This window comes from Mesoplodon densirostris, chromosome 3 (assembly GCF_025265405.1).
Source record: "Mesoplodon densirostris isolate mMesDen1 chromosome 3, mMesDen1 primary haplotype, whole genome shotgun sequence".
NCBI classification, from domain to species: domain Eukaryota; kingdom Metazoa; phylum Chordata; class Mammalia; order Artiodactyla; family Ziphiidae; genus Mesoplodon; species Mesoplodon densirostris.
Genome location: NC_082663.1, coordinates 120636211 through 120656665, shown reverse-complemented (window position 1 = coordinate 120656665; position 20455 = coordinate 120636211). Strand labels below are relative to the sequence as shown.

Sequence of the window (20455 nt, the reverse complement as noted above, 5' to 3'; positions counted from 1 at the left end):
AGATAGGGAGAAGATGGCATCCATATCCAAGGAAACAGAAATGGAGCAGATTCTCCCTCTCAGCCTTCACAAAGAACCCACCCTACTAACACCTTGATTTCAGACCTCTAGCCTCAAAAACTGTGAGACAATGAATTTCTATTATTTAAGCCACCCAGTTTGTGGTACTCTGTTATGGCAGCCCTAGAAAACTAATACAAATGCAAATACATACCTCGGGCCATCTTTCTTTCCAAGAAAAGTGAACAGTCAGATGTACCACTCAAGGTTCTTTCCTATCAAGGGGAGAGGGGCAAGATAGATGAAGGGGATTAAATAGTACAAACTACTAAATATAAGATAAATAAGAAACAAAGATATAATGTACAGTAGAGGGAATTTAGCCAACACTTTATAATAACTTTATATGGAGTATAATCTATAAAAATATTGAATCACTATGTTGTACTTCTGAAAGTAAAATGATATTGTAAGTTAACTATACTTCAATTAAAAAACAAAGAACAAAAAACAAACCCATAAAGGTCTTTCCTAGCATGAGGAGTTCCTTTCCCTTCTGCCTTTCCGAGCCAGTCCTGTGGGATGTAATACATTACTAGTCTCCTTATGGTTTGTGTCAGATTTCTGTGAGGAAATATTTTAATATTAGGCTCAAATTTTCCCTCTTTAGTGATCTGATCACAGGGAATGAGCTGATCATTCCCTTCTCTACTATCTATTCTAGGTTTCTTTTCACCTTCACTAGCATGTCTGCTGGTTTTGGTGGCTTATCTGGTGGTATAATACAGACGTTCATCCCCAATAGATATGAGCCCTTGTCTTCAAGCCCTTTCAATATGGGATTGTTGCATATATCCAATTACCAATAAGGCCATAGATGTAGGTTGAAAGAGAGGTGGTAATGCAGGAGCAGTAGGTGTATTGCCAGTATAAACCGTCCACTTATTAAACATAGTTATGCTCCTCAGACCTGCTCACGTAAGATCTTGTATTACTACTTCCACTTGAAGATGGAGTGCTGCTACACATGCTACAATTTTATGGTTTGATGAATTGGGTAAATTATAGACACCTCAGATCACATGTTCACTTTATGTCCCACAGTCAGGGGTTCAGTCTCTACCGTGGTCCAATAGCAAGCCAGGAGCTGTGTTACTGAGCTGGGATCTCTAAGAAGCAGACTCTGAGATTGAGTTAAAGTCGGATATTTGCTAGGGAGTTCTTTGAGATTAACATCCATGGGGTAGAGGTGACAGAGGCAGGATTCAGCAAAGAGAGAAGTGGGGAACTCTGAAGCTAAAATGTCCCTTTAGAGTTGTGCTGAGCTAGCTGAAATGGCTAGGTCTTTATATTTCCACATTGATCAGTCATTGGATGTGGGCTGCCCTGAAAAGGGTGTGACAGCTGAAGGGTGCCTACTGATAACACTCCTGGCATTCCCAGAATCAAGACTTCAATGGAAAGGGAATTTCAGTGGTGCATGTCCATGTCCTTATAGTCCACCTTCTGTGCCTCTCAGATCCTTTTCTTCACACATATTCGTGGAGCAACTCCTTCATCGTTCTGCTGGTCTTCTCTTCCTGGGGGAAACTTAGAAGAGAAAGTTTAATGGGATGACCTATAGTCTCTACCACTGAAACTGCTATCAGGGTTAGAACTGATAATCATTGTCTCCCTTCTCTACTATCCATTCTAGGTTTCTTTTCACCTTCACTAGCATGTCTGCTGGTCTTGGTGGTTTATTTGGTGGTATAATCCAGACATTGATCCCCAAGAGATATGAGTCCTTGTCATCAAGCCCTTTCAATATGGGATTGTTGCATATATCCAATTACCAAAATAACTGGGCTAGTGTGTACCAGGAGGCACTCAGGTGGGTCAACTATGTGCCAAACATATTTTTCCTTGAACCCTGTGTGTCATAGCAGCCCTACTTCCTCCTGATGATCAGGGTCAGTTTCCCCTGTCAAGTTGGTGGCTCCTCTCTTGTCTGCTGGACCCTGGTCATATGGAAACAAAAGGATTGAGGATATAGCTTTAGCTTACAGTATAGCGGGAATCATGCTATATCCCCTGGTGGAAATGTTTCCCTTTAAGGACAAGGACTTCTAACTCTGCAGAGCCCAGAGTTTCAGAAAAGGGAAGCACAAATTCCCCAAGCAGGTCATTGAGAGCAATGTTAACTGAAGCCATTCCTGCCATATAAAGTAAAGGGCTTAGTGTTTGTCTCTATTGCTGGCATATTGGAAATTTGGATGTGGAAGCACCTAGATCAACCTTGGTAAGTTAGGTACTTGAATAGCTTTTATCTTTGCCACTGTGGCCTCTTTGTTCATCTGCTCATCATGCCAGCAGTGGCATGACAGGCCATGAGAGGCCAGGAGATCCCACAGGTGCAACAATCAAAATGTCTCCAGACATCACCAAATGTCTCCTTCTCTCCACCATTTTGAAAATCACAGGCTTAGGGTATTCCGCTGGTGACTATTACTGAGCCCGGGATAGGTATATAGTCTAAGTTGGTCCAATCAAATTGAAAGACAGATTTTGGTTGGGAAGAGCCACTCTCTGAACTTACCATGGACAAGGAAGGAAGTTCCCCAGTTACTGCTGGCAGGTTTCTTATGACGACAGACTTTGGAAATTTACAAGGAGGTGAGGGTAAAGCTGAAAGAATAATAAAGTATAAATAAATGTTCATTATCCAAAATTAGCAAGAGTTAAACAATTTGTGCCAGACCATAATTCGATCCTGCCTAGAGGCAGCCATACTTCTAGAACTGCACTGTCCGATAGAGTAATCACCTGCCACATGTGGCCACTGGGCACTTGAAATGTGGCTAGTCCAAACTGAGATGTGCTGTAAGTGTAAAATAAACACTTGATTTTGAAGATTCAGTACAAAATGAGAATGTAAAATATTGTTAATATTTTATACTATGATTATATGTTGAGCAATATTTTGGTAATTAGGTTTAATAAAATGTCATTGAAATTAATTTCACATGTTTCCTTTTGGCATGTTAATGTGGCTACTAGATAATTTTACATACATATGTGACTTTCACCCGTGGCTCACATTATATTTCTGTTGGACAGAGCTGCTCTAGACTACCTGGTTTTCGAGATAACACATTTTCTTATTGTTTAAACCAGTGTAAATTAGGTTGGTCTTTTTTTCTATCGAAAGCATCCTATTTGATACAAGAGACTGCTACAATTTAGTTAACCTGCTTTTTACTGATTATATACTGCTGGAACAGTATATAAGTGTATTTTGGGGGCTATCTGCTATTTCCTCACTCTTATAATTTTCAATCTCCAAAATATAAACAAGCCTTCTCCCATCACTAACATTTTTTTTTAACCTCCACAGTATAAGGAACTTGAAAGTTTATTAAAGGGAATTTTCAATCATACAGCATTAGCCCACTTGTGATACTCCTTTATCATAAGTAGGAAGCCCTTTGAGGCTTATTACCACACTGGGGAATTTATTGCTCCCCCTCAAATCTTTGGTTCACCAGTATCACAGATATTCTATGGAAAAACCACAGGAGTGTAATTCTTTTATCAACTCAGAGTGTTTCTACATGTCAAGTGGATTTCATTAAAAAAACAACATTTGACAAAATTCAACACACATTTATGATAAAAACCCTCCAGAAAGGTATAGAGGGAACTTACCTCAACATAATAAAGGCCATATATGACAAACCCACAGCCAAAATCATTCTCAATGGTGAAAAACTGAAACAATTTCCACTAAGATCAGGAACAAGACAAGGTTGTCCACCCTCACCACTATTATTCAACATAGTTTTGGAAGCTTTAGCCACAGCAATCAGAGAAAAAGAAGAAATAAAAGGAATCCAAATCGGAAAAGAAGAAGTAGAGCTGTCACTGTTTGCAGATTACATGATACTATGCATAGAGAATCCTAAAGATGCTACTAGAAAACTACTAGAGCTAATCAATGAACTTGGTAAAGTAGCAGGATACAAAATTAATGCACAGAAATCTCTTGCATTCCTATAAACTAGAGATGAAAAATCTGAAAGAGAAATTAAGGAAACACTCCCATTTACCACTGCAACAAAAAGAATAAAATACCTAGGAATAAACCTACCTAAGGAGACAAAAGACCTATATGCAGAAAACTATAAGACACTGATGAAAGAAATTAAAGATGATACAAACAGATGGAGAGAGATACCAGGTTCTTGGATAGGAAGAATCAACATTGTGAAAATGACTATACTACCCAAAGCAATCTACAGATTCAGTGCAATCCCTATCAAGCTACCAATGGTAGATTTCACAGAACTAGAACAAAACATTTCACAATTTGTATGGAAACACAAAAGACCCCGAATAGCCAAAGCAATCTTGAGAAAGAAAAATGGAGCTGGAGGAATCAGGCTCCCAGACTCCAGACTATACTACAAAGCTACAGTTATCAAGACAGTATGGTACTGGCACAAAAACAGAAATATAGATCAATGGAACAGCATAGAAAGCCCAGAGATAAACCCACGCACATATGGTCACCTTATTTTTTTATAAAGGAGGCAAGAATATACAATGGAGAAAAGACAGCCTCTTCAATAAGTGGTGCCGGGAAAACTGAACAGCCGCATGTAAAAGAATGAAATTAGAACACTCCCTAACACCATACACAAAAATAAACTCAAAATGGATTAAAGACCTAAATGTAAGGCCAGACACTATCAAACTCTTAGAGGAAAACATAGGCAGAACACTCTATGACATAAATCACAGCAAGATCCTTTTTGACCCACCTCCTAGAGAAATGGAAATAAAAACAAAAATAAACAAATGGGACCTAATGAAACTTAAAAGCTTTTGCACAACAAAGGAAACCATAAACAAGATGAAAAGACAACCCTCAGAATGGGAGAAAATATTTGCAAATGAAGCAATTGACAAAGGATTAATCTCCAAAATTTACAAGCAGCTCATGCAGCTCAATATCAAGAAAACAAACAACCCAATCCAAAAATGGGCAGAAGACCTAAACAGACATTTCTCCAAAGAAGATATACAGATTGCCAACAAACACATGAAAGGATGCTCAACATCACTAATCATTAGAGAAATGCAAATCAAAACTACAATGAGGTGTCACCTCACACCAGTCAGATTGGCCATCATCAAAATATCAACAAACAATAAATGCTGGAGAGGGTGTGGAGAAAAGGGAACCCTCTTGCACTGCTGGTGGGAATGTAAATTGATACAGCCACTATGGAGAACAGTGTGGAGGTTCCTTAAAAGCTAAAAATAGAAATACCATACAACCCAGCAATCTCACTACTGGGCATATACCCTGAGAAAACCATAATTCAAAGAGTCATGTACCACAATGTTCATTGCAGCTCTATTCATAATAGCCAGGACATGGAAGCAACCTAAGTGTCCATCGACAGATGAACAGATAAAGAAGATGTGGCACATATATACAATGGAATATTACTCAACCATAAAAAGAAACGAAATTGAGTTATTTGTAGTGAGTTGGATGGACCTAGAGTCTGTCATACAGAGTGAAGTAAGTCAGAAAGAGAAAAATAAACACTGTATGCTAACACATATATATGGAATCTAAAAAAAAAAAAAAAAAAAAGAAGGTTCTGAAGAACCTGGGGGCAGGACAGGAATAAAGTAGAGAATGGACTTGAGGACACAGGGAGGGGCAAGGGTAAGCTGGGATGAAGTAAGAGAGTGGCATGGACATATATACACTACCAAATGTAAAACAGATAGCTAGTGGGAAGCAGACGCATAGCACAGGGAGATCAGCTCAGTGTTTTGTGACCACCTAGAGGGGTGGGATAGGGAGTGTGGGAGGGAGAAGCAAGAGGGAGGAGATATGGGGATATATGTATATGTATAGCTGATTCACTTTGTTATAAAGCAGAAACTAACACACCATTGTAAAGTAATTATACTCCAATAAAGGTGTTAAAAAAATTAAACAGAATTAAAAATTCAGTTCCCCGGGACTTGTCTGGCAGTGTAGTGGTTAAGAATCTGCCTGCCAATGCAGGGGACACTGGTTTGAGCCCTGGTCTGGGAAGATCCCTCATGCCGTGACGGATCTAAGCCCGTGAGCCACAACTACTGAGCCTGCGTGCTGCATTTACTGAAGCCCGCGCACCTAGAGCCCGTGCTCTGCAACAAGAGAAGCCACCACAATGAGAAGCCCACGCAATGCAACGAAGAGAAGCCCCTGCTCTCTCCAACTAGAGAAGGCCCGTGCGCAGCAACAGAGATCCAATGCAGCCAAAAATAAATAAATAAATAAAATTCAGTTCCCCAGTCAAAACAACAACAACAACAACAACAACAACTGGATTTATCAATAGACATTAAGGTAATGGTGATGTGGCAGTGCCCTTAGGTTTAAGATCAATGTAACTACCCCTCAAAAAATAGCATTCAGAAAATGTATTCAACTCAAAAACAGAAAATATGTTTCAGGATTGAAGGAGGTAGATACTTCAGGGGAAACTTCAGTTGATCCTTTTAATTATCCCTGACAACCATCCATTTCAAGGTTTAATAACCAAAATACACCATAATTTTGGCAAATCTGAATTGCCTAGAATTTATCTCAAGTTATTTTCTGTGACAAAGATATTTGAGCATCATAAAACTCATAGGAAATTAAAATGCAAAGCAATATTTGGATTATTTTCATGTATAAGCATGGCCTCACAATTTATAGGGTTAAATAAAGCATTATGCAAAGGCTAGCATGCTACACTCATATCTATTAAGTAAGTAAAATCAGGTACAATTAAGGGACAAGCACATTGGAAAAATTTCTTCAAAAAGAGGAAATAGATCATCCTGGAAATTATATATACATCAGCTAACGTTCTTGAACACATTACAGAACAAAGAACTAAAGTACAGTTATGTAGAAGAGCATAATTTCCCTTCAAACTTAACATAAAAAACCAAACGGGTGCCACACCATTTAAGTTCCACCCCATGACACACAGTAGCACAGTCTACGAAATCAAAGAGGTCACATTCACACACTCTATTTGCAAACTTCTGGCCTCATAACAATTGGCACGGTCCGTGACTGGAGAGGAAATGTATATATAAAATGGCTCTATCTCATTTTAAGGCGACATAGAATGTATTTTCTCTGACAAAGCACTATAGGATTTAGATTGTATTTATTTTCTTCCTGGGTGGATCAATTGTTTCATTCAATTAGCAAATATTTTTTATCTCCCACGTTTTGATACTAAGCACTGGGACCGGATGAAAATGATATTAGACTCCTGGTTATCATGGAGCTTCCAATCTTAGGTGAGGGAGACAATAAGTAAATAAAGATATAAAGTGAATTTTTTAAATGTTAATCACATTTTAAGTGAATTCTCTAAAACTTAGATGCAGGTGCTGATATTTTAGAGAATAGAAATTGAAATTTTAATGACCTTGATAGTCTACCAAATTGATCCTGTTAATAAATGGAAATGAATAGGAATAAGTGGAAACTGTTACTCAGTTAGACTGAAGTACTATAAGTACATGTTGAAGAATACTTGACCACCTAAAGAAGAGGCAAGCAGAAAAGTTATCCAAACAGTAGTGGTGGATTTTTTAAAATTCCAAACTAATTTAAAAATTACTGGCAAATGAGTAGAAAGAAGTAATACTTCAATTATATTCTACTTTAATCAGACTACTTGTCTTTCAGCCAACTGTCCTAAATGAACATGGGCCTCCAGAAGAACACTCCCTTCTGTTTACATTTATATCTACGTCAAACACATTAAAAAGAGGAATCACTACTCAGCCATAAAAAGGAACGAAACTGGGTCATCTGTAAGACGTGGATGGATCTAGAGACTCACACAGAATGAAGTCAGAAAGAGTAAAACAAATATCGTACATTAACGCATATATGTGGAACCTAGAAAAATGGTACAGATGAACCCGTTTGCAGGGCAGAAATTGAGACACAGATGCAGAGAACAAACGTATGGACACCAAGGGGGGGAAGGGGCGGGGATGAACTGGGAAATTGGGATTGACATGTATACACTAATATGTATAAAATGGATGACTAATAAGAACCTGCTGTATAAAAAATAAATAAAATTAAATTAAATTTAAAAAGAGGAATCACCCTTGTTTCCTCAGGGGGTCTTCAAAACAGAAACAGACCGAGTCATGGGCCCCCTACGGCCATCTTCATAATCAACAAACACAGACTTAGCATTATAGTGGTCTGCACTTCCTCACTCCACTGATTTGGGTACTTTAAAATCCACGGTAATGGTTACTTATACATTCTTTATCGGCTCCAGATTGAATATAGCCTGTGGAGATGCCGAGATGTTTCCAGAAACAAACACCATTTCCGCACGGACTCCCTATCTCCGGCAATCACCCGGAAGCCTACGAGGTATCCGGCCCCACAGAGATCCGGTAAAAGCCCTGGCTTAGCGGAGGGGGTAGCGGAGGCGCGCGGGAGAATCCATGTCTTTCTTAGAACCGTTTCCTCTAAATACTTTTAAACCAACAGCTCTTTGCGAAACAGTCTTCATCCCTTTAAGGCCAAGTTCTCGCGAGACGACAAGACGCCGGATAGCGTAATCGCACGTTGTGCCTGCGCGCGCTGGGGCAGCTCGCACTTCCGCCCGAGGCGTGTTGTGACTCACAGCAGCTGCCGGTCTCGCGTGGTGACGCAGCTGTTTTTTCTCGGCTAGGTCTGCTGTAACGGACGGAGGCCGCCTGAGCTGCGGAGTTGCAGAATCCGGCGTTCGGAGCTGCGGTTCTTGGCGAGATTTCGCGTTGCCCGTCCTCAGCCGTTTCACCGATAATCAGCGGATCGCTTTGCCAAGTGCCGGGAAGAACAAAGGAATTCGGAAGGAGACTCTCGGCTCCCGGCCGCCTTTCTCTGAGTGGCTTCGTTTCTCGCTCGCGCCTGTCCGGAGAGACTGGACTTATAACCGTCACTGGATTGTAAGTACCCGAGGCGAAGAGAGCTCACTACGCCCCGCTTTTTGCGTATCTTTGTTCCGGGAGAGTTCGTGGATTGGGAGTATCTGCTGAGCCTTACTTCCTGTGCCGAAAATCATTCCGTAGGAGCCGCCATTTGCTTTCCCTGCGTTGTCCTGCAGCGGCAGGACAACCTCTATCTAGAGGTTGGAACTTGGCATTGCAGCTAACAGATTTAAATGGACCTGAGTAAGGCAATGCGTCATTAACGACTGGTATTGTCACAGCATATTTAGAAAGACTTGGGACTTAATTCCGAATAGACGCTTAGTTGCTGTTCTACCTAGAACTCTTTGTAATTAAAGACGTCAATTTATAAGAGTCACAAAGAAATAAAGATGAGTAAGAGCAAAGATGATGCTCCTCACGAACTAGAGAGCCAGTTTATCTTACGCCTACCTCCGGAGTATGCCTCTACTGTGAGGCGGGCGATACAGTCTGGTCATGTCAACCTGAAGGACAGACTGACAATTGAGTTACACCCTGATGGGCGTCATGGAATTGTCAGAGTGGACCAGGTCCCATTGGCGTCAAAATTGGTAGATCTGCCATGTGTTATGGAAAGTTTGAAAACCATTGATAAAAAAACCTTTTACAAGACAGCTGATATCTCTCAGATGCTTGTCTGTACAGCTGATGGTGATCTCTATCCTCCTGTTGAGGAACCAGTTGCCACTGCTGATCCCAAAGCAAGCAAGAAAAAGGATAAGGACAAAGAGAAAAAGTTTATATGGAACCATGGAATTACTCTGCCTCTAAAAAATGTCAGAAAGAGAAGGTTCCGTAAGACAGCAAAGAAGAAATATATTGAGTCTCCAGATGTGGAAAAAGAAGTAAAGCGGTTGCTGAGCACAGATGCTGAAGCTGTCAGTACCCGTTGGGAAATAATTGCTGAAGATGAAACAAAAGAAGCAGAAAGTCAAGGCCTTGATATCTCTTCCCCAGGAATGTCTGGCCACAGGCAGGGCCATGACCCATTAGAACATGATGAGCTTCGGGAGATATTCAATGACCTCAGCAGCAGCAGTGAAGATGAAGATGAGACACAGCATCAAGATGAAGAAGATATAAACATCATTGACACTGAGGAAGATCTGGAAAGGCAGCTACAGCACAAGCTAAATGAGTCAGATGAACACCACCAAGAAAACGAGGAAACTAATCAGCTGGTTATGGGAATTCAGAAACAGATTGATAACATGAAAGGCAAGCTCCAAGAGACCCAGGACAGGGCAAAGCGACAGGAGGATCTCATCATGAAAGTGGAAAACCTGGCTCTCAAGAGCAGATTTCAGGCTGTGCTGGATGAACTGAAACAAAAGGAAGACCGAGAAAAGGAGCAGCTCAGCTCTTTGCAAGAAGAGCTAGAATCACTCCTAGAGAAGTGAGGAGAGTTTTGATACTTAATTTCATTCCTGACAGTGGTCAGCCTTGAAAGAAAAACTTTGTTTTCATCACCTGGACTAGATAGTAAAACTTTGCAGTAGTTCCCAGTTTCCTCCACTGCCTTCTCTTGGATTTGTTTTATAATTGTGAATTTCTGTCTCATTTGTTTTTTGGAACCACTTTGGTGGGTGTTTGTCCTGTAGTAAGTAGGAATGTATAGACAGATAAATGTAGGGAAGTTGTAGGATTAGTGGAGTGAACAGTTGAGTTTGGTAATTAATCACAGCTTCACTGCAGGACTTTGCTGCTGTTTCTCCGTTTACCAGAAGCTGCCATTGCTACTCTGTGATGCCATCTGAGATAAATTAGTAGATTCTAGTTTGGTGGCAGTGAAGTTTGTTTACATATGTTTTCCCATGCTGTAGCTATTTTCCCAGTTATTCAAAGCAGTTTTCCACATTTTGCATTGCAAATCATTTCATAAAGTTGTTTTAGCAATAAATAAAAGCAAGTAATTTTCACCTTATGATGTGTCTTGCTCTTTTAGGGGTAGTGGGTATCAGATCCTCTTCTGAAGTGGTTTCTTTATGGGGTTTAATGACTGACCAATTGGATTCTGCTTTGTAGGAAAAGAAGCAGCTATGTTAGAATTTAAGAAAAAGAGGAACAGCAGAGGCAAAGAAGTGGGGAAATGTCATCTTTGCATTATGTTTCCAATCCACCTGCTCCATTTGGAGGTCAGGAGATACAGAACCTTCCTAAACTATCCTAAATTCTTTTTTTTTCAGCCTGATCTCACCACATTCTCTCACTATTTTTAATCCTGAGCTTATTTACATTTTTTTCAAGGAGTTTAATTACTACTCTTTCTCTATAATAGTCTATTGGGATAAATACTCTTATGCATCTATCATACCAAAGTCTAAGTTACCTGTTGCTCATGTCCCCCCTAAGCTGTAAATTCACTGAGATTAGGTACTTTGCCTTGTTAGTCACTGTAAACGAAGAGTAAAGAGATTAAAATCACAAGGTCAGGAGATGTGGTGCCTGGGTTTGTATCCTAGTTCAGTGACCTAGTTGAGATTGATCTTGGGCAAGTAAATTAATCTGTTGGCTTCAGTTTCCTCATCTCTAAAATGGAGGTGATAATATTACCTACCTCAGGGCCCTTGAGTTGTTGGCTATTGAGTTGATACATATAAAGACTTAGAACAATTCCTAGAATAAAAGCAAACTATTATTGCCTATTTACTAGGGTCTGAACATACAGGGATTAAAAATTTGAATTAAAGACTGATTGAAATGGTAGAAAAGTGTATAAAGAAACAGCTGCTTTAAATGGGGTTGACTGATTTCAAATTAAAGAATCATTCTAAGTTTATAAATTACAGCAGAAACAAAGTTTGCTTCAAATACATCTGCAGCATAAGCAGACTGAGTCAGTTTACTACTGTAGCTTTTTTTGATTCATTCACAGCTTAGTTTTGCATAAATATTAAAATCTTCATAATGAAGAGTAATTATCTGTTATGTAAACTTCAAAAGAGAAAAACTTAAGATTGGGATCCATTTCCCTTCATGTAAATCCAGAGTTACCAAAAAAGACTCACTTTTCTCACAGCTCCCTTGCCTGATGAGTGTGATATATAGTGGGCTACGGTTTTCAATATTTCTGAGTTCATGAATGGAAGTTGAATTTTTTAAATTAGTATTTTAAAATATTATAAGAGGGCTTCCCTGGTGGCGCGGTGGTTGACAGTCCACCTGCCGATGCAGGGGACGCGGGTTCGTGCCCCGGTCTGGGAGGATCCCACATGCCACGGAGCGGCTGGGCCCGTGAGCCATGGCCGCTGAGCCTGCGCGTCCGGAGCCTGTGCTCCGCAATGGGAGAGGCCACAACAGTGAGAGGCCCGCGTACCGCAAAAAAAAAAAAAAAAAAAATTATAAGCAAAAAACTCACTGAAAACTTTAAGCAATGCAGAAATTTTACAAGTTCTTAATTTTATTCACTCCCCTATTGCCGGTCACTTAGGTTGTTCCATTTTAAATTTGCTGTTACACAGAATGCTGCAATAAGCATGTCAGTGGGGTCTCTGTTTTGCATTATTTCTATAGATTAGGTAAATGGGATCTTTATGTTCACATCTAAATGTCATAAAGCCTGACATTTTGAATTTGTAGATCAAATGTTTGAGACAAAAAATTTGGACAAATTGTGACCAATCATGTCTCTGAAGGACTGTCTTGAACCTCTGCTTAAACTTTTATTACCTGGTAAGAATTGTGTGAAAACACAGACTAGGAAGACTGCTCACCACACAGCAGGTATATTGGCCGCCTTTCTGTATTTCAAATGCCCAGCTCTTTCACACTACAGAGCTTTACTTACATTACACTTACATTTCCCTTTTCCTGGAACAGTCTCCAGATATTCTCATGGCTAGCTTTTTGTTACTCAGCCCTCAGCTCAAACCTTACTTTCTCTGGTAATCCTATCTGGCTACTCAATCTGAGTGCTAGGGAACATGTGATGTGGGTGTGCATCTTGCTAAGGGTGGTGGTCTTCACTGAAAATTTGGAAGTTCCTTTGCCATTATTTTCCATGTATGCGTGGGAGTACATGTGCTCCAAGTCCAGCTGTTTAAATATATTTCATGGAACTTGAGATCTGTGTATTATTGCACAACTATGTCTGATAATTCAATGAAATGACAGACCATTTCCCTATTAATGCCCTCATGATCCCTGGCACTGATTACTAACTTGGTTTCTCCAAAACATACACATATATGAATTTAATGCAAAAGCAGTTGATGATTTATTGTAGTATCCTGCATCTCTTGTGTTTGTAAAAACTCGGTATGTGCTTTTAAAAAATAAACAATGAACCATAGGTAATTAATTGACAGTTTTAAAAAACCAAAACATTTTTTAAAAACCCTCAAATGTGAGGGACTTCCCTGGTGGTGCAGTGGTTAATGCACTTGCCAGTGCAGGGGACACAGGTTTGAGCCCTGGTCCGGGAAGATCCCACATGCTGTGGAGCAACTAAGCCCATGTGCCACAACTACTGAGCCTGCGTGCCACAACTACTGAAGCCCGTGCATCTAGAGCCCATGCTCTGCAACAACAGAAGCCAGCGCAATGAGAAGCCCGTGCACTGCAACGAAGAGTAGCCCCCGCTTGCCGCAACTAGAGAAAGCCCGAGCGCAGCAACAAAGACCCCATGCAGCCAAAAATAAATATATAAATAAAATTTATTTTGAAAAAACATCAAATGTGATACGAAATTTTAAAATTTTAAATTAAAAAAAATTTTTTTTCTAGTTTAAAATGGCACATTGTTCTCATGAATCTTCTCTGTCAAATAGCCTGCTAATATAACATAGTAATCCCCAAGGACAAGGAAAATAGGAGATGAGATAACAGTGGGTGAGAGATGTCAGTGTTTTCAGAAGGCCAAAGCAGATGAAGAAACGATAAATTAATTCAGAGATCACAGAAAGTTACATGCTAAATGTCTGCAAGGAGGTATACCAAGGAGAAACACACACACTTGAAGTAGACACTGAGGCTCAGTTTTTGCGGGCAGTTTCCAAGGAAGAGGGAAGGTGTGAGGCTAGAAACAGGATTCGTTAATGTCTGTGTTCAGGGACTTCCCTGGCAGTCCAGTGGTTAGGACTCTGGGCTTCCACTGCAGGGGGCACAGATTCCACCCCTGGTCTGGGCACTAAGATCCTGCATGCCATGTGGCACAGACAAAAAAAAAAAAAAGATAAAATCTGTGCTCAGAGCTGTTGGATGTCCAGGAGCCCTATCTCACTCAAGCCAGATGACTTTTCCTTACCCATCCCACAGACAGAAAGTTTATTTTCTGGGTAAATTGAACCAAAGAAGGCACAGATGGAGGCTGGGGGTCCATAGCATTGAACAAGGGAATTGTGTGAAAGTCTGTTTTCTGACTGCAGGCTGTCAACCCTCTTCCCCCACTTGGTGTCATTAAATCAGTACCCAAGGTAAACACCACCCGCGGCCCCCCTCCCCCGCAAACACACACAGACACACACACAGTCAAGACTGGAAGATTATTCTCTGAAGAAACCATACGGTACCAGAGAAAGGAAATCCAGATACATTTGGGCACTCTCCAAAGAAAAGGCCAAGTCACTGTTTACTACAATGAAGTCTACCCGTTGACAAACAGTATCCATGCACAATCTGCTTTTAGGTGCCTCACTTTTAAATATTAACTGATATCCAAAGAATCAGACAAGGAAAGCTTTCTAAATCAAAGAATCATTTTAGCATACTTTCTGCCCCCTCCACCATTTTGTTTTTACCCCCAAAGTAAAATACCGCCTAGGGCTTAAAATGTAAACTTTAAGAGAATTCGTTCCAACGCTGGGATTATAAACATATGGGAGGATAAGTGTGTCCTGACAGCGGTACCCTCACTGATGCCCCAAACTGCATCTTGCCTACTAGGCCTGTAGTCAGTTATATCCAGAACTTCTGCTGCATAAAGCTGCATGGCTCCTCAGCAAGAACCCCGAGGCTTAGCACGCACAGAGCGCTGGAACCACACAGGTCTTTTATGTCAAGTTTTTTAGCTGTATATAAATGTTCTCCAATGCGATTGTACAAGGCCTTGACTTACCTCTAGAAATAACGAGGGCCCTGCGTCCCACCAGCTCGCAGGGCTTCAGGCCAGGATCCTCGGCGATGTTACCACGAAATAGGGGATGTGCCCGCCTCAGGCCTCCCCTGGCGAGCAAAGAGCTACACCTGGAGAGGCGCGGCGGCCGGCACCTTTGTGGAGCCGCCATTCTTCTCCGGAGACGATTAAGGGTTTTCTGATCCGAAGGAGCCACCGATTGTCAGGTAAACCCCCCAAAGTGTTTGTTCGTTTTCCCTATTTTAAACCTTGGTCTCTGTAGATTGTCCCTTTGACCCTTTGACCCCAGGCGCGATCAAGCACCTCCCATTTTGTTTTGCCGGGAGGTGGGGGTCTCTGGCCGAACAGGAAGGCAGGTCTGACTCCGCCGCAGCAGCGCCTAGAGTTTCTGGCCGTAATCGCAGGAATTTATCGGACAGCTTTCTACTGCTGTATTGAGATTCATTAGAAGTGTTTCTCTAGTCTGCCCCGGGGCCCGCGGGCGCTGGGACTGCCGGGCGGCGCGGATCGAGCGGGCGGGCGGCTGGCGGGTTTAGGGCCCAGACGCGGCGGCCGCAGGGCGCCAGGAGAGGCGCGCGCGGGCCCGCGGGCCGGGGGTTATTTCAGTCCGTGGGGAGGGCGGCCCGCGGCCTAGTCTGGCGTTAAGCGGCTTCTCCCGCCCCGGAGAGAGCGCCAAGAGCAGGCGGCTGGACACGGGACGCCCTCCTAAGCTCCAGGGAGTTCCCTTCCTCGGAGACCTGCAGAAGAGTGGGCGAACATGAAATCCAGTCCTGCCATCCAAGCCGCCATCGACCTCACCGCGGGGGCCCTTGGGGGCACAGCATGCGTCCTGACCGGGCAGCCCTTCGACACAATGAAAGTGAAGATGCAGACGTTCCCTGGCCTGTACAAGGGCCTCGCCGACTGTGGCCTGAAGACGTACTCCCAGGTGGGCTTGCGGGGCTTCTACAAAGGGACCGGCCCCGCGCTGATGGCCTACGTCGCCGAGAACTCAGTCCTCTTCATGTGCTACGGCTTCTGCCAACAGTTCGTGAGGAAAGTGGTTGGATTGGACAAGCAGGCGAAGCTGAATGATCTGCAGACTGCGGCCGCTGGTTCCGCCGCCTCTGCGTTTGCCGCGCTGGCCCTGTGCCCCACTGAGCTCGTGAAGTGCCGGCTGCAGACCATGCACGAACTGGAGATGCCAGGGAGGATAGCAAAAAGCCAAAATACAGTTTGGTCCGTCGTGAAGAGTATCCTTAGAAAGGATGGCCCCTTGGGCTTCTACCACGGACTCACGAGCACTCTATTTCAAGTAGTACCAGGCTATTTCTTCTTCTTCGGTGGCTATGAACTGAGCCGATCGTTTTTTGCCTCGGATGGATCAAAAGATGAACTAGGCCCTGTCCCCTTGATGTTAAGCGGTGGCATTTCTGGAATTTGCCTTTGGCTTGTCATATACCCAGTGGATTGTATCAAATCCAGAATTCAGGTTCTTTCCATGTCTGGAAAACAGGCAGGATTTATCAGAACTCTTTTAAGTGTTGTGAAAAACGAAGGAGCAGCGGCTTTATATTCTGGTCTGCAAGCTACTTTGATTCGAGCGTTCCCTGCCAATGCAGCACTATTTTTGACTTATGAATACAGCAGGAAGATGATGATGAGCCAGTTTGAAGCATGCTGAAGTGTCTTGGTGAATCTGGATCCAAGTACATGCCTTTGAGGACTATAATTTAACTCAGAGTTTCATGGAGCACTGGACCAGTGTGGTATTATCTTTGACTTCATGGGAACTTTGCTTTTGTCTTCCCTGCTTATATGCTAAATCTTAAGCTTTATGGAAGAACCTCTATTTTACATCATATAATTTCTGCCCATACTTGTATTGAAATGGAAAAGTTGCTGCTCTTGTGTTTGGTGAGATAATACAGGGCGAGTGGGTGGCCATATACGTACCTAATCTGAAAAGCTAAATATAGTTGTATCAGCGGGCTTTTGCATAAATCTACCCATGTACATGCAGTTTGTTTGCTTATATGTTGTGAGTGAAACACAGTTTGGTTTCCATGTTTAACCTCATGTCACCAGAGAAACAGAGTTAAACATGTTTCAAGATGGTTATAAATGATTACTTAACCCACTCAAGATGTAAGGTCTCCTTAAAAGTCTGCTTAACATGTGCACTATATTAGCCAATTAAAGTTTTTTAAAAGTTCTTGGTGCTTGAAAACGAAAATATCCATCTACATTTTTTTCATCTACAATGATTTATTTTATTTTTTATTGAGGTAATCTTGATTTATGGCATTATATTTCTATGTCTGTATACCCTACAATGTGCTCACCACCAAAAATTTATTTTTCATCTGTCACCATACAGTTGATCCCCTTTATCCACTTTGTCTCCCTCCTTTACCTACCCCCTCTGATAACCACTACTCTGTTCTCTGTAATGACATGTTTGTTTTATTTGGTTTTGGTTTGTTCATTTATTAGGGGTTTTGTTTGTTTATTATAGTTTTTCATATTCCAGATATGAGTGAAATCCTATAGTATTTATCTTTCTCTGTCTGACTTATTTCACTTAGCATAATACCCTCAAGGTCCCTCCATGTTGTCGCAAATGGCAAGATTTCATATTTTTTCTCATCTAGATTTTAAAAAAATATTTATTTATTTATTTGGCTGCACCGGGTCTTAGTTGCGGCATGCAGGATCTTTAGTTGCAGCATGCAGAATCTGTTTTATAGTCGTGGCATGCGGGATCTAGTTCCCTGGCCAGGGATCCAACCTGGGCTCCCTGCACTGGGAGCGTGGAGCCTTAGTCACTGGACCACCAGGGTGGTCTCTCTCATCTAGATTTTTAAGAGGAGAATATACCTGCATACTGATGTGTCTTCCACAGTCTCGAGTTAAAGTTTCAGAGTAGGCATCCTGGATTTTCCCAAGATGTTCTACTCTTAAAATAGTGCTATTCATCTTCAAAGTGGGATCATATTCCACACTCTTAGTTAGGTGTGGCCTAGAGCATTAGGCCTCTGGGAAGTAGCCTGGCCTTTGTACCAAATTTCCTTCCTCTCCTCTCCCAAAGAGCTTCCCCTCTGCTCTACTTTAGACTGAGGAAGGGGTGAGGGATGGGGCTGTGCTTCTGTGCTTGGATGAAGACCCATGTAGTTGACAACAGTTCTTAGCTTCCAGTCTCAGGGTCCTGGCCTGGGTAGGATTCCAGGATGTACTATTGGCCCATTTAGGGGTTGTTGATCCCCTCTGGATCGTTCACTGTCCTCTCTGCCTCCACCAGTCAGAAACCCTTCCAGGGAACAGAGAGTGCCAAAGCCATGAGAACTTTTTGTTCCCTGATGGTGATCAGGTGACGTTACCAGTGGATGAAGTCCTCTCCTCTCAAACAGAACTAGACAGAACTTAGTGCTTGCAGTCCACAGTGATTAATGTTAGGGCTGACCCATCCTGAAGTTTACCTGAGGGCTGATAACTCCTTGTCATTTTTTTACAGTGTTGGAAACTTGTAAATTTTGTACTGGCCATCTGTGAGTTTTATTGATGACTGTATATATGATGTGACTTTACAAAGCAATGAAACATAAGAAAAGCAACTTTATTAAACTATACCATATGTATGTATATAGGCACTGACAAAAACCAAAACCAAAAAAACAGTTCATCTGATCCCTACACACTTGTGCATCTGTTCTTTGGCCCTATAATGTAAGAGGGTCATTCTTACTAAAGTAAGCCTCATCATTCCATGATGATCCAAGACCAGCAGAGTCTCTCTCAGTAAGTGTTCTTAAGCAGCCTGAAAAGCTGAAAACAGGCAGGCTCCCAGTGTTAATGATCGTCCATAGCATGTGTGTCGATCACTGCTGGCGGGATGTACACCTGGTATGGAGTCACCAGTTTCCTTCAGCTTTTTTCTATATGTGAAACCTCTGAGGTAAGTCTAGCCATATTGCCAGAGGCAAGAGGGTCAGGGTGATGGATGTTGACAAATGGGGGTTGGGGCAGACATTTGGGGAGGGGATGCTCAGTGTCATCCCTGGTGTGCTCCAGAGCGATGGCTGGTCTTCCATTTGCTTTTTCTTTAAAAGAAAACCATTTTTTCTACTTTACTTCTAAGTTATTTATACATTTAAGTTATATATTACGTACGTTAAGTGGTCAGTAGCTACTTAGTGGGGCTTCATTCAAGCAGGTCTGGATTAAAGCAGAAAAGAGAACAGGAATGGCTTCTGCAGGAAGTGAACCTTTCAAAGTCTGAAGGCCCCCTGCTCAGTACCCATGAGCTCATCTCAATTAGCCCTATAGTCAACGGACCTTTTCACATGTTGTCCATTAAAGGTTTACCTAAATATCTTCAATAGGAATCATTTGAGGCAAGCAAGAGTGGGAGTAAGGAATTGAAACCTAAGTCAGAAGAATTGTTTTCCACTCTTTTTGCTTAATTCATGGTTCAATATTTAGATACAATTTGTACCACTTCAGATCTGTACTCAGACAAAAATATAGTAACTTGAAATATTGTGTTTAAAGAAATTTGAGTGGTCTATCATTAAAATTATTTACCTAAATAAAAATATTTATTGAATTCACACCATTTACAGTATACTATATTGAGCTCTGGGTATTCAGATATTAATGGTCTGGTTTCTGTTCTCAGGGATCTGATGGTCTAGATGTTTGTTTTCAGTCACAAGAGCAATATTCTAGAATACAATTTAGAACAAAAAAATAGAATCCAAATTATGTGTGTATATGTGTGTGTGTGTATGTAAAATCAGTGATGTGTGTGTGTAAAATCTTTTCCTTAACTGTGTTTTTTTGTTTGTTTGTTTTGTTTTTTTTTTTTGCTGTACGCGGGCCTCTCACTGCTGTGGCCTCTCCCGTTGCGGAGCACAGGCTCCGGACACACAGGCTCCGCGGCCATGGCTCGCGGGCCCAGCCGCTCCGCGGCATGTGGGATCTTCCGGGATCGGGGCACGAACCCGTGTCCCCTGCATCGGCAGGCGGACTCTCAACCACTGCGCCACCAGGGAAGCCCTGTTTTTGTTTTTATATCGTGGTGTCTTTGTAGTCTTTAAATTAGTTTCATGGTATTTCTTTCTTTTTTCTTCCCCAGCTTTATTGAGATATAACTGACAAATAATATTGTGCATGTTTAAGGTGTACAATGTTATGATTTTATATATGTGTTTATTATGAAATGATTATTACAATAAGGTTAGTTAATGTCCATCACCTCACAGGTTACTATTTATTTATTTATTTAATTTGTGGTGAGATGGTATTTATTTCTAAAATTTATGTTGGTCAAATCCATATTTTTGATGCCTAGCCTTCTTTTAT

At 41.6% G+C, this 20455-nt stretch overlaps 1 protein-coding gene and 1 pseudogene across 1 annotated transcript; both read left to right on the top strand.

The window, feature by feature from the left end:
• Positions 1–8692: 8692 nt before the first annotated feature.
• LOC132486396 (transcription initiation factor TFIID subunit 7-like) lies at positions 8693–10956 on the top strand. Its single transcript, XM_060093488.1, has one exon. The coding sequence runs from the start codon at positions 9390–9392 to the stop codon at positions 10437–10439; it is 1050 nt and encodes a 349-aa protein (XP_059949471.1). The 5' UTR covers positions 8693–9389; the 3' UTR covers positions 10440–10956.
• A 4913-nt stretch (positions 10957–15869) lies between these two features.
• LOC132485485 (mitochondrial ornithine transporter 2-like) lies at positions 15870–16732 on the top strand (annotated as a pseudogene).
• Positions 16733–20455: the final 3723 nt, after the last annotated feature.

What these genes read in the sequence shown, in the direction of transcription:
- LOC132486396 (XM_060093488.1), top strand. Translation starts at nt 9,390, where the DNA reads ATGAGTAAGAGCAAAGATGATGCTCCTCACGAACTAGAGAGCCAGTTT.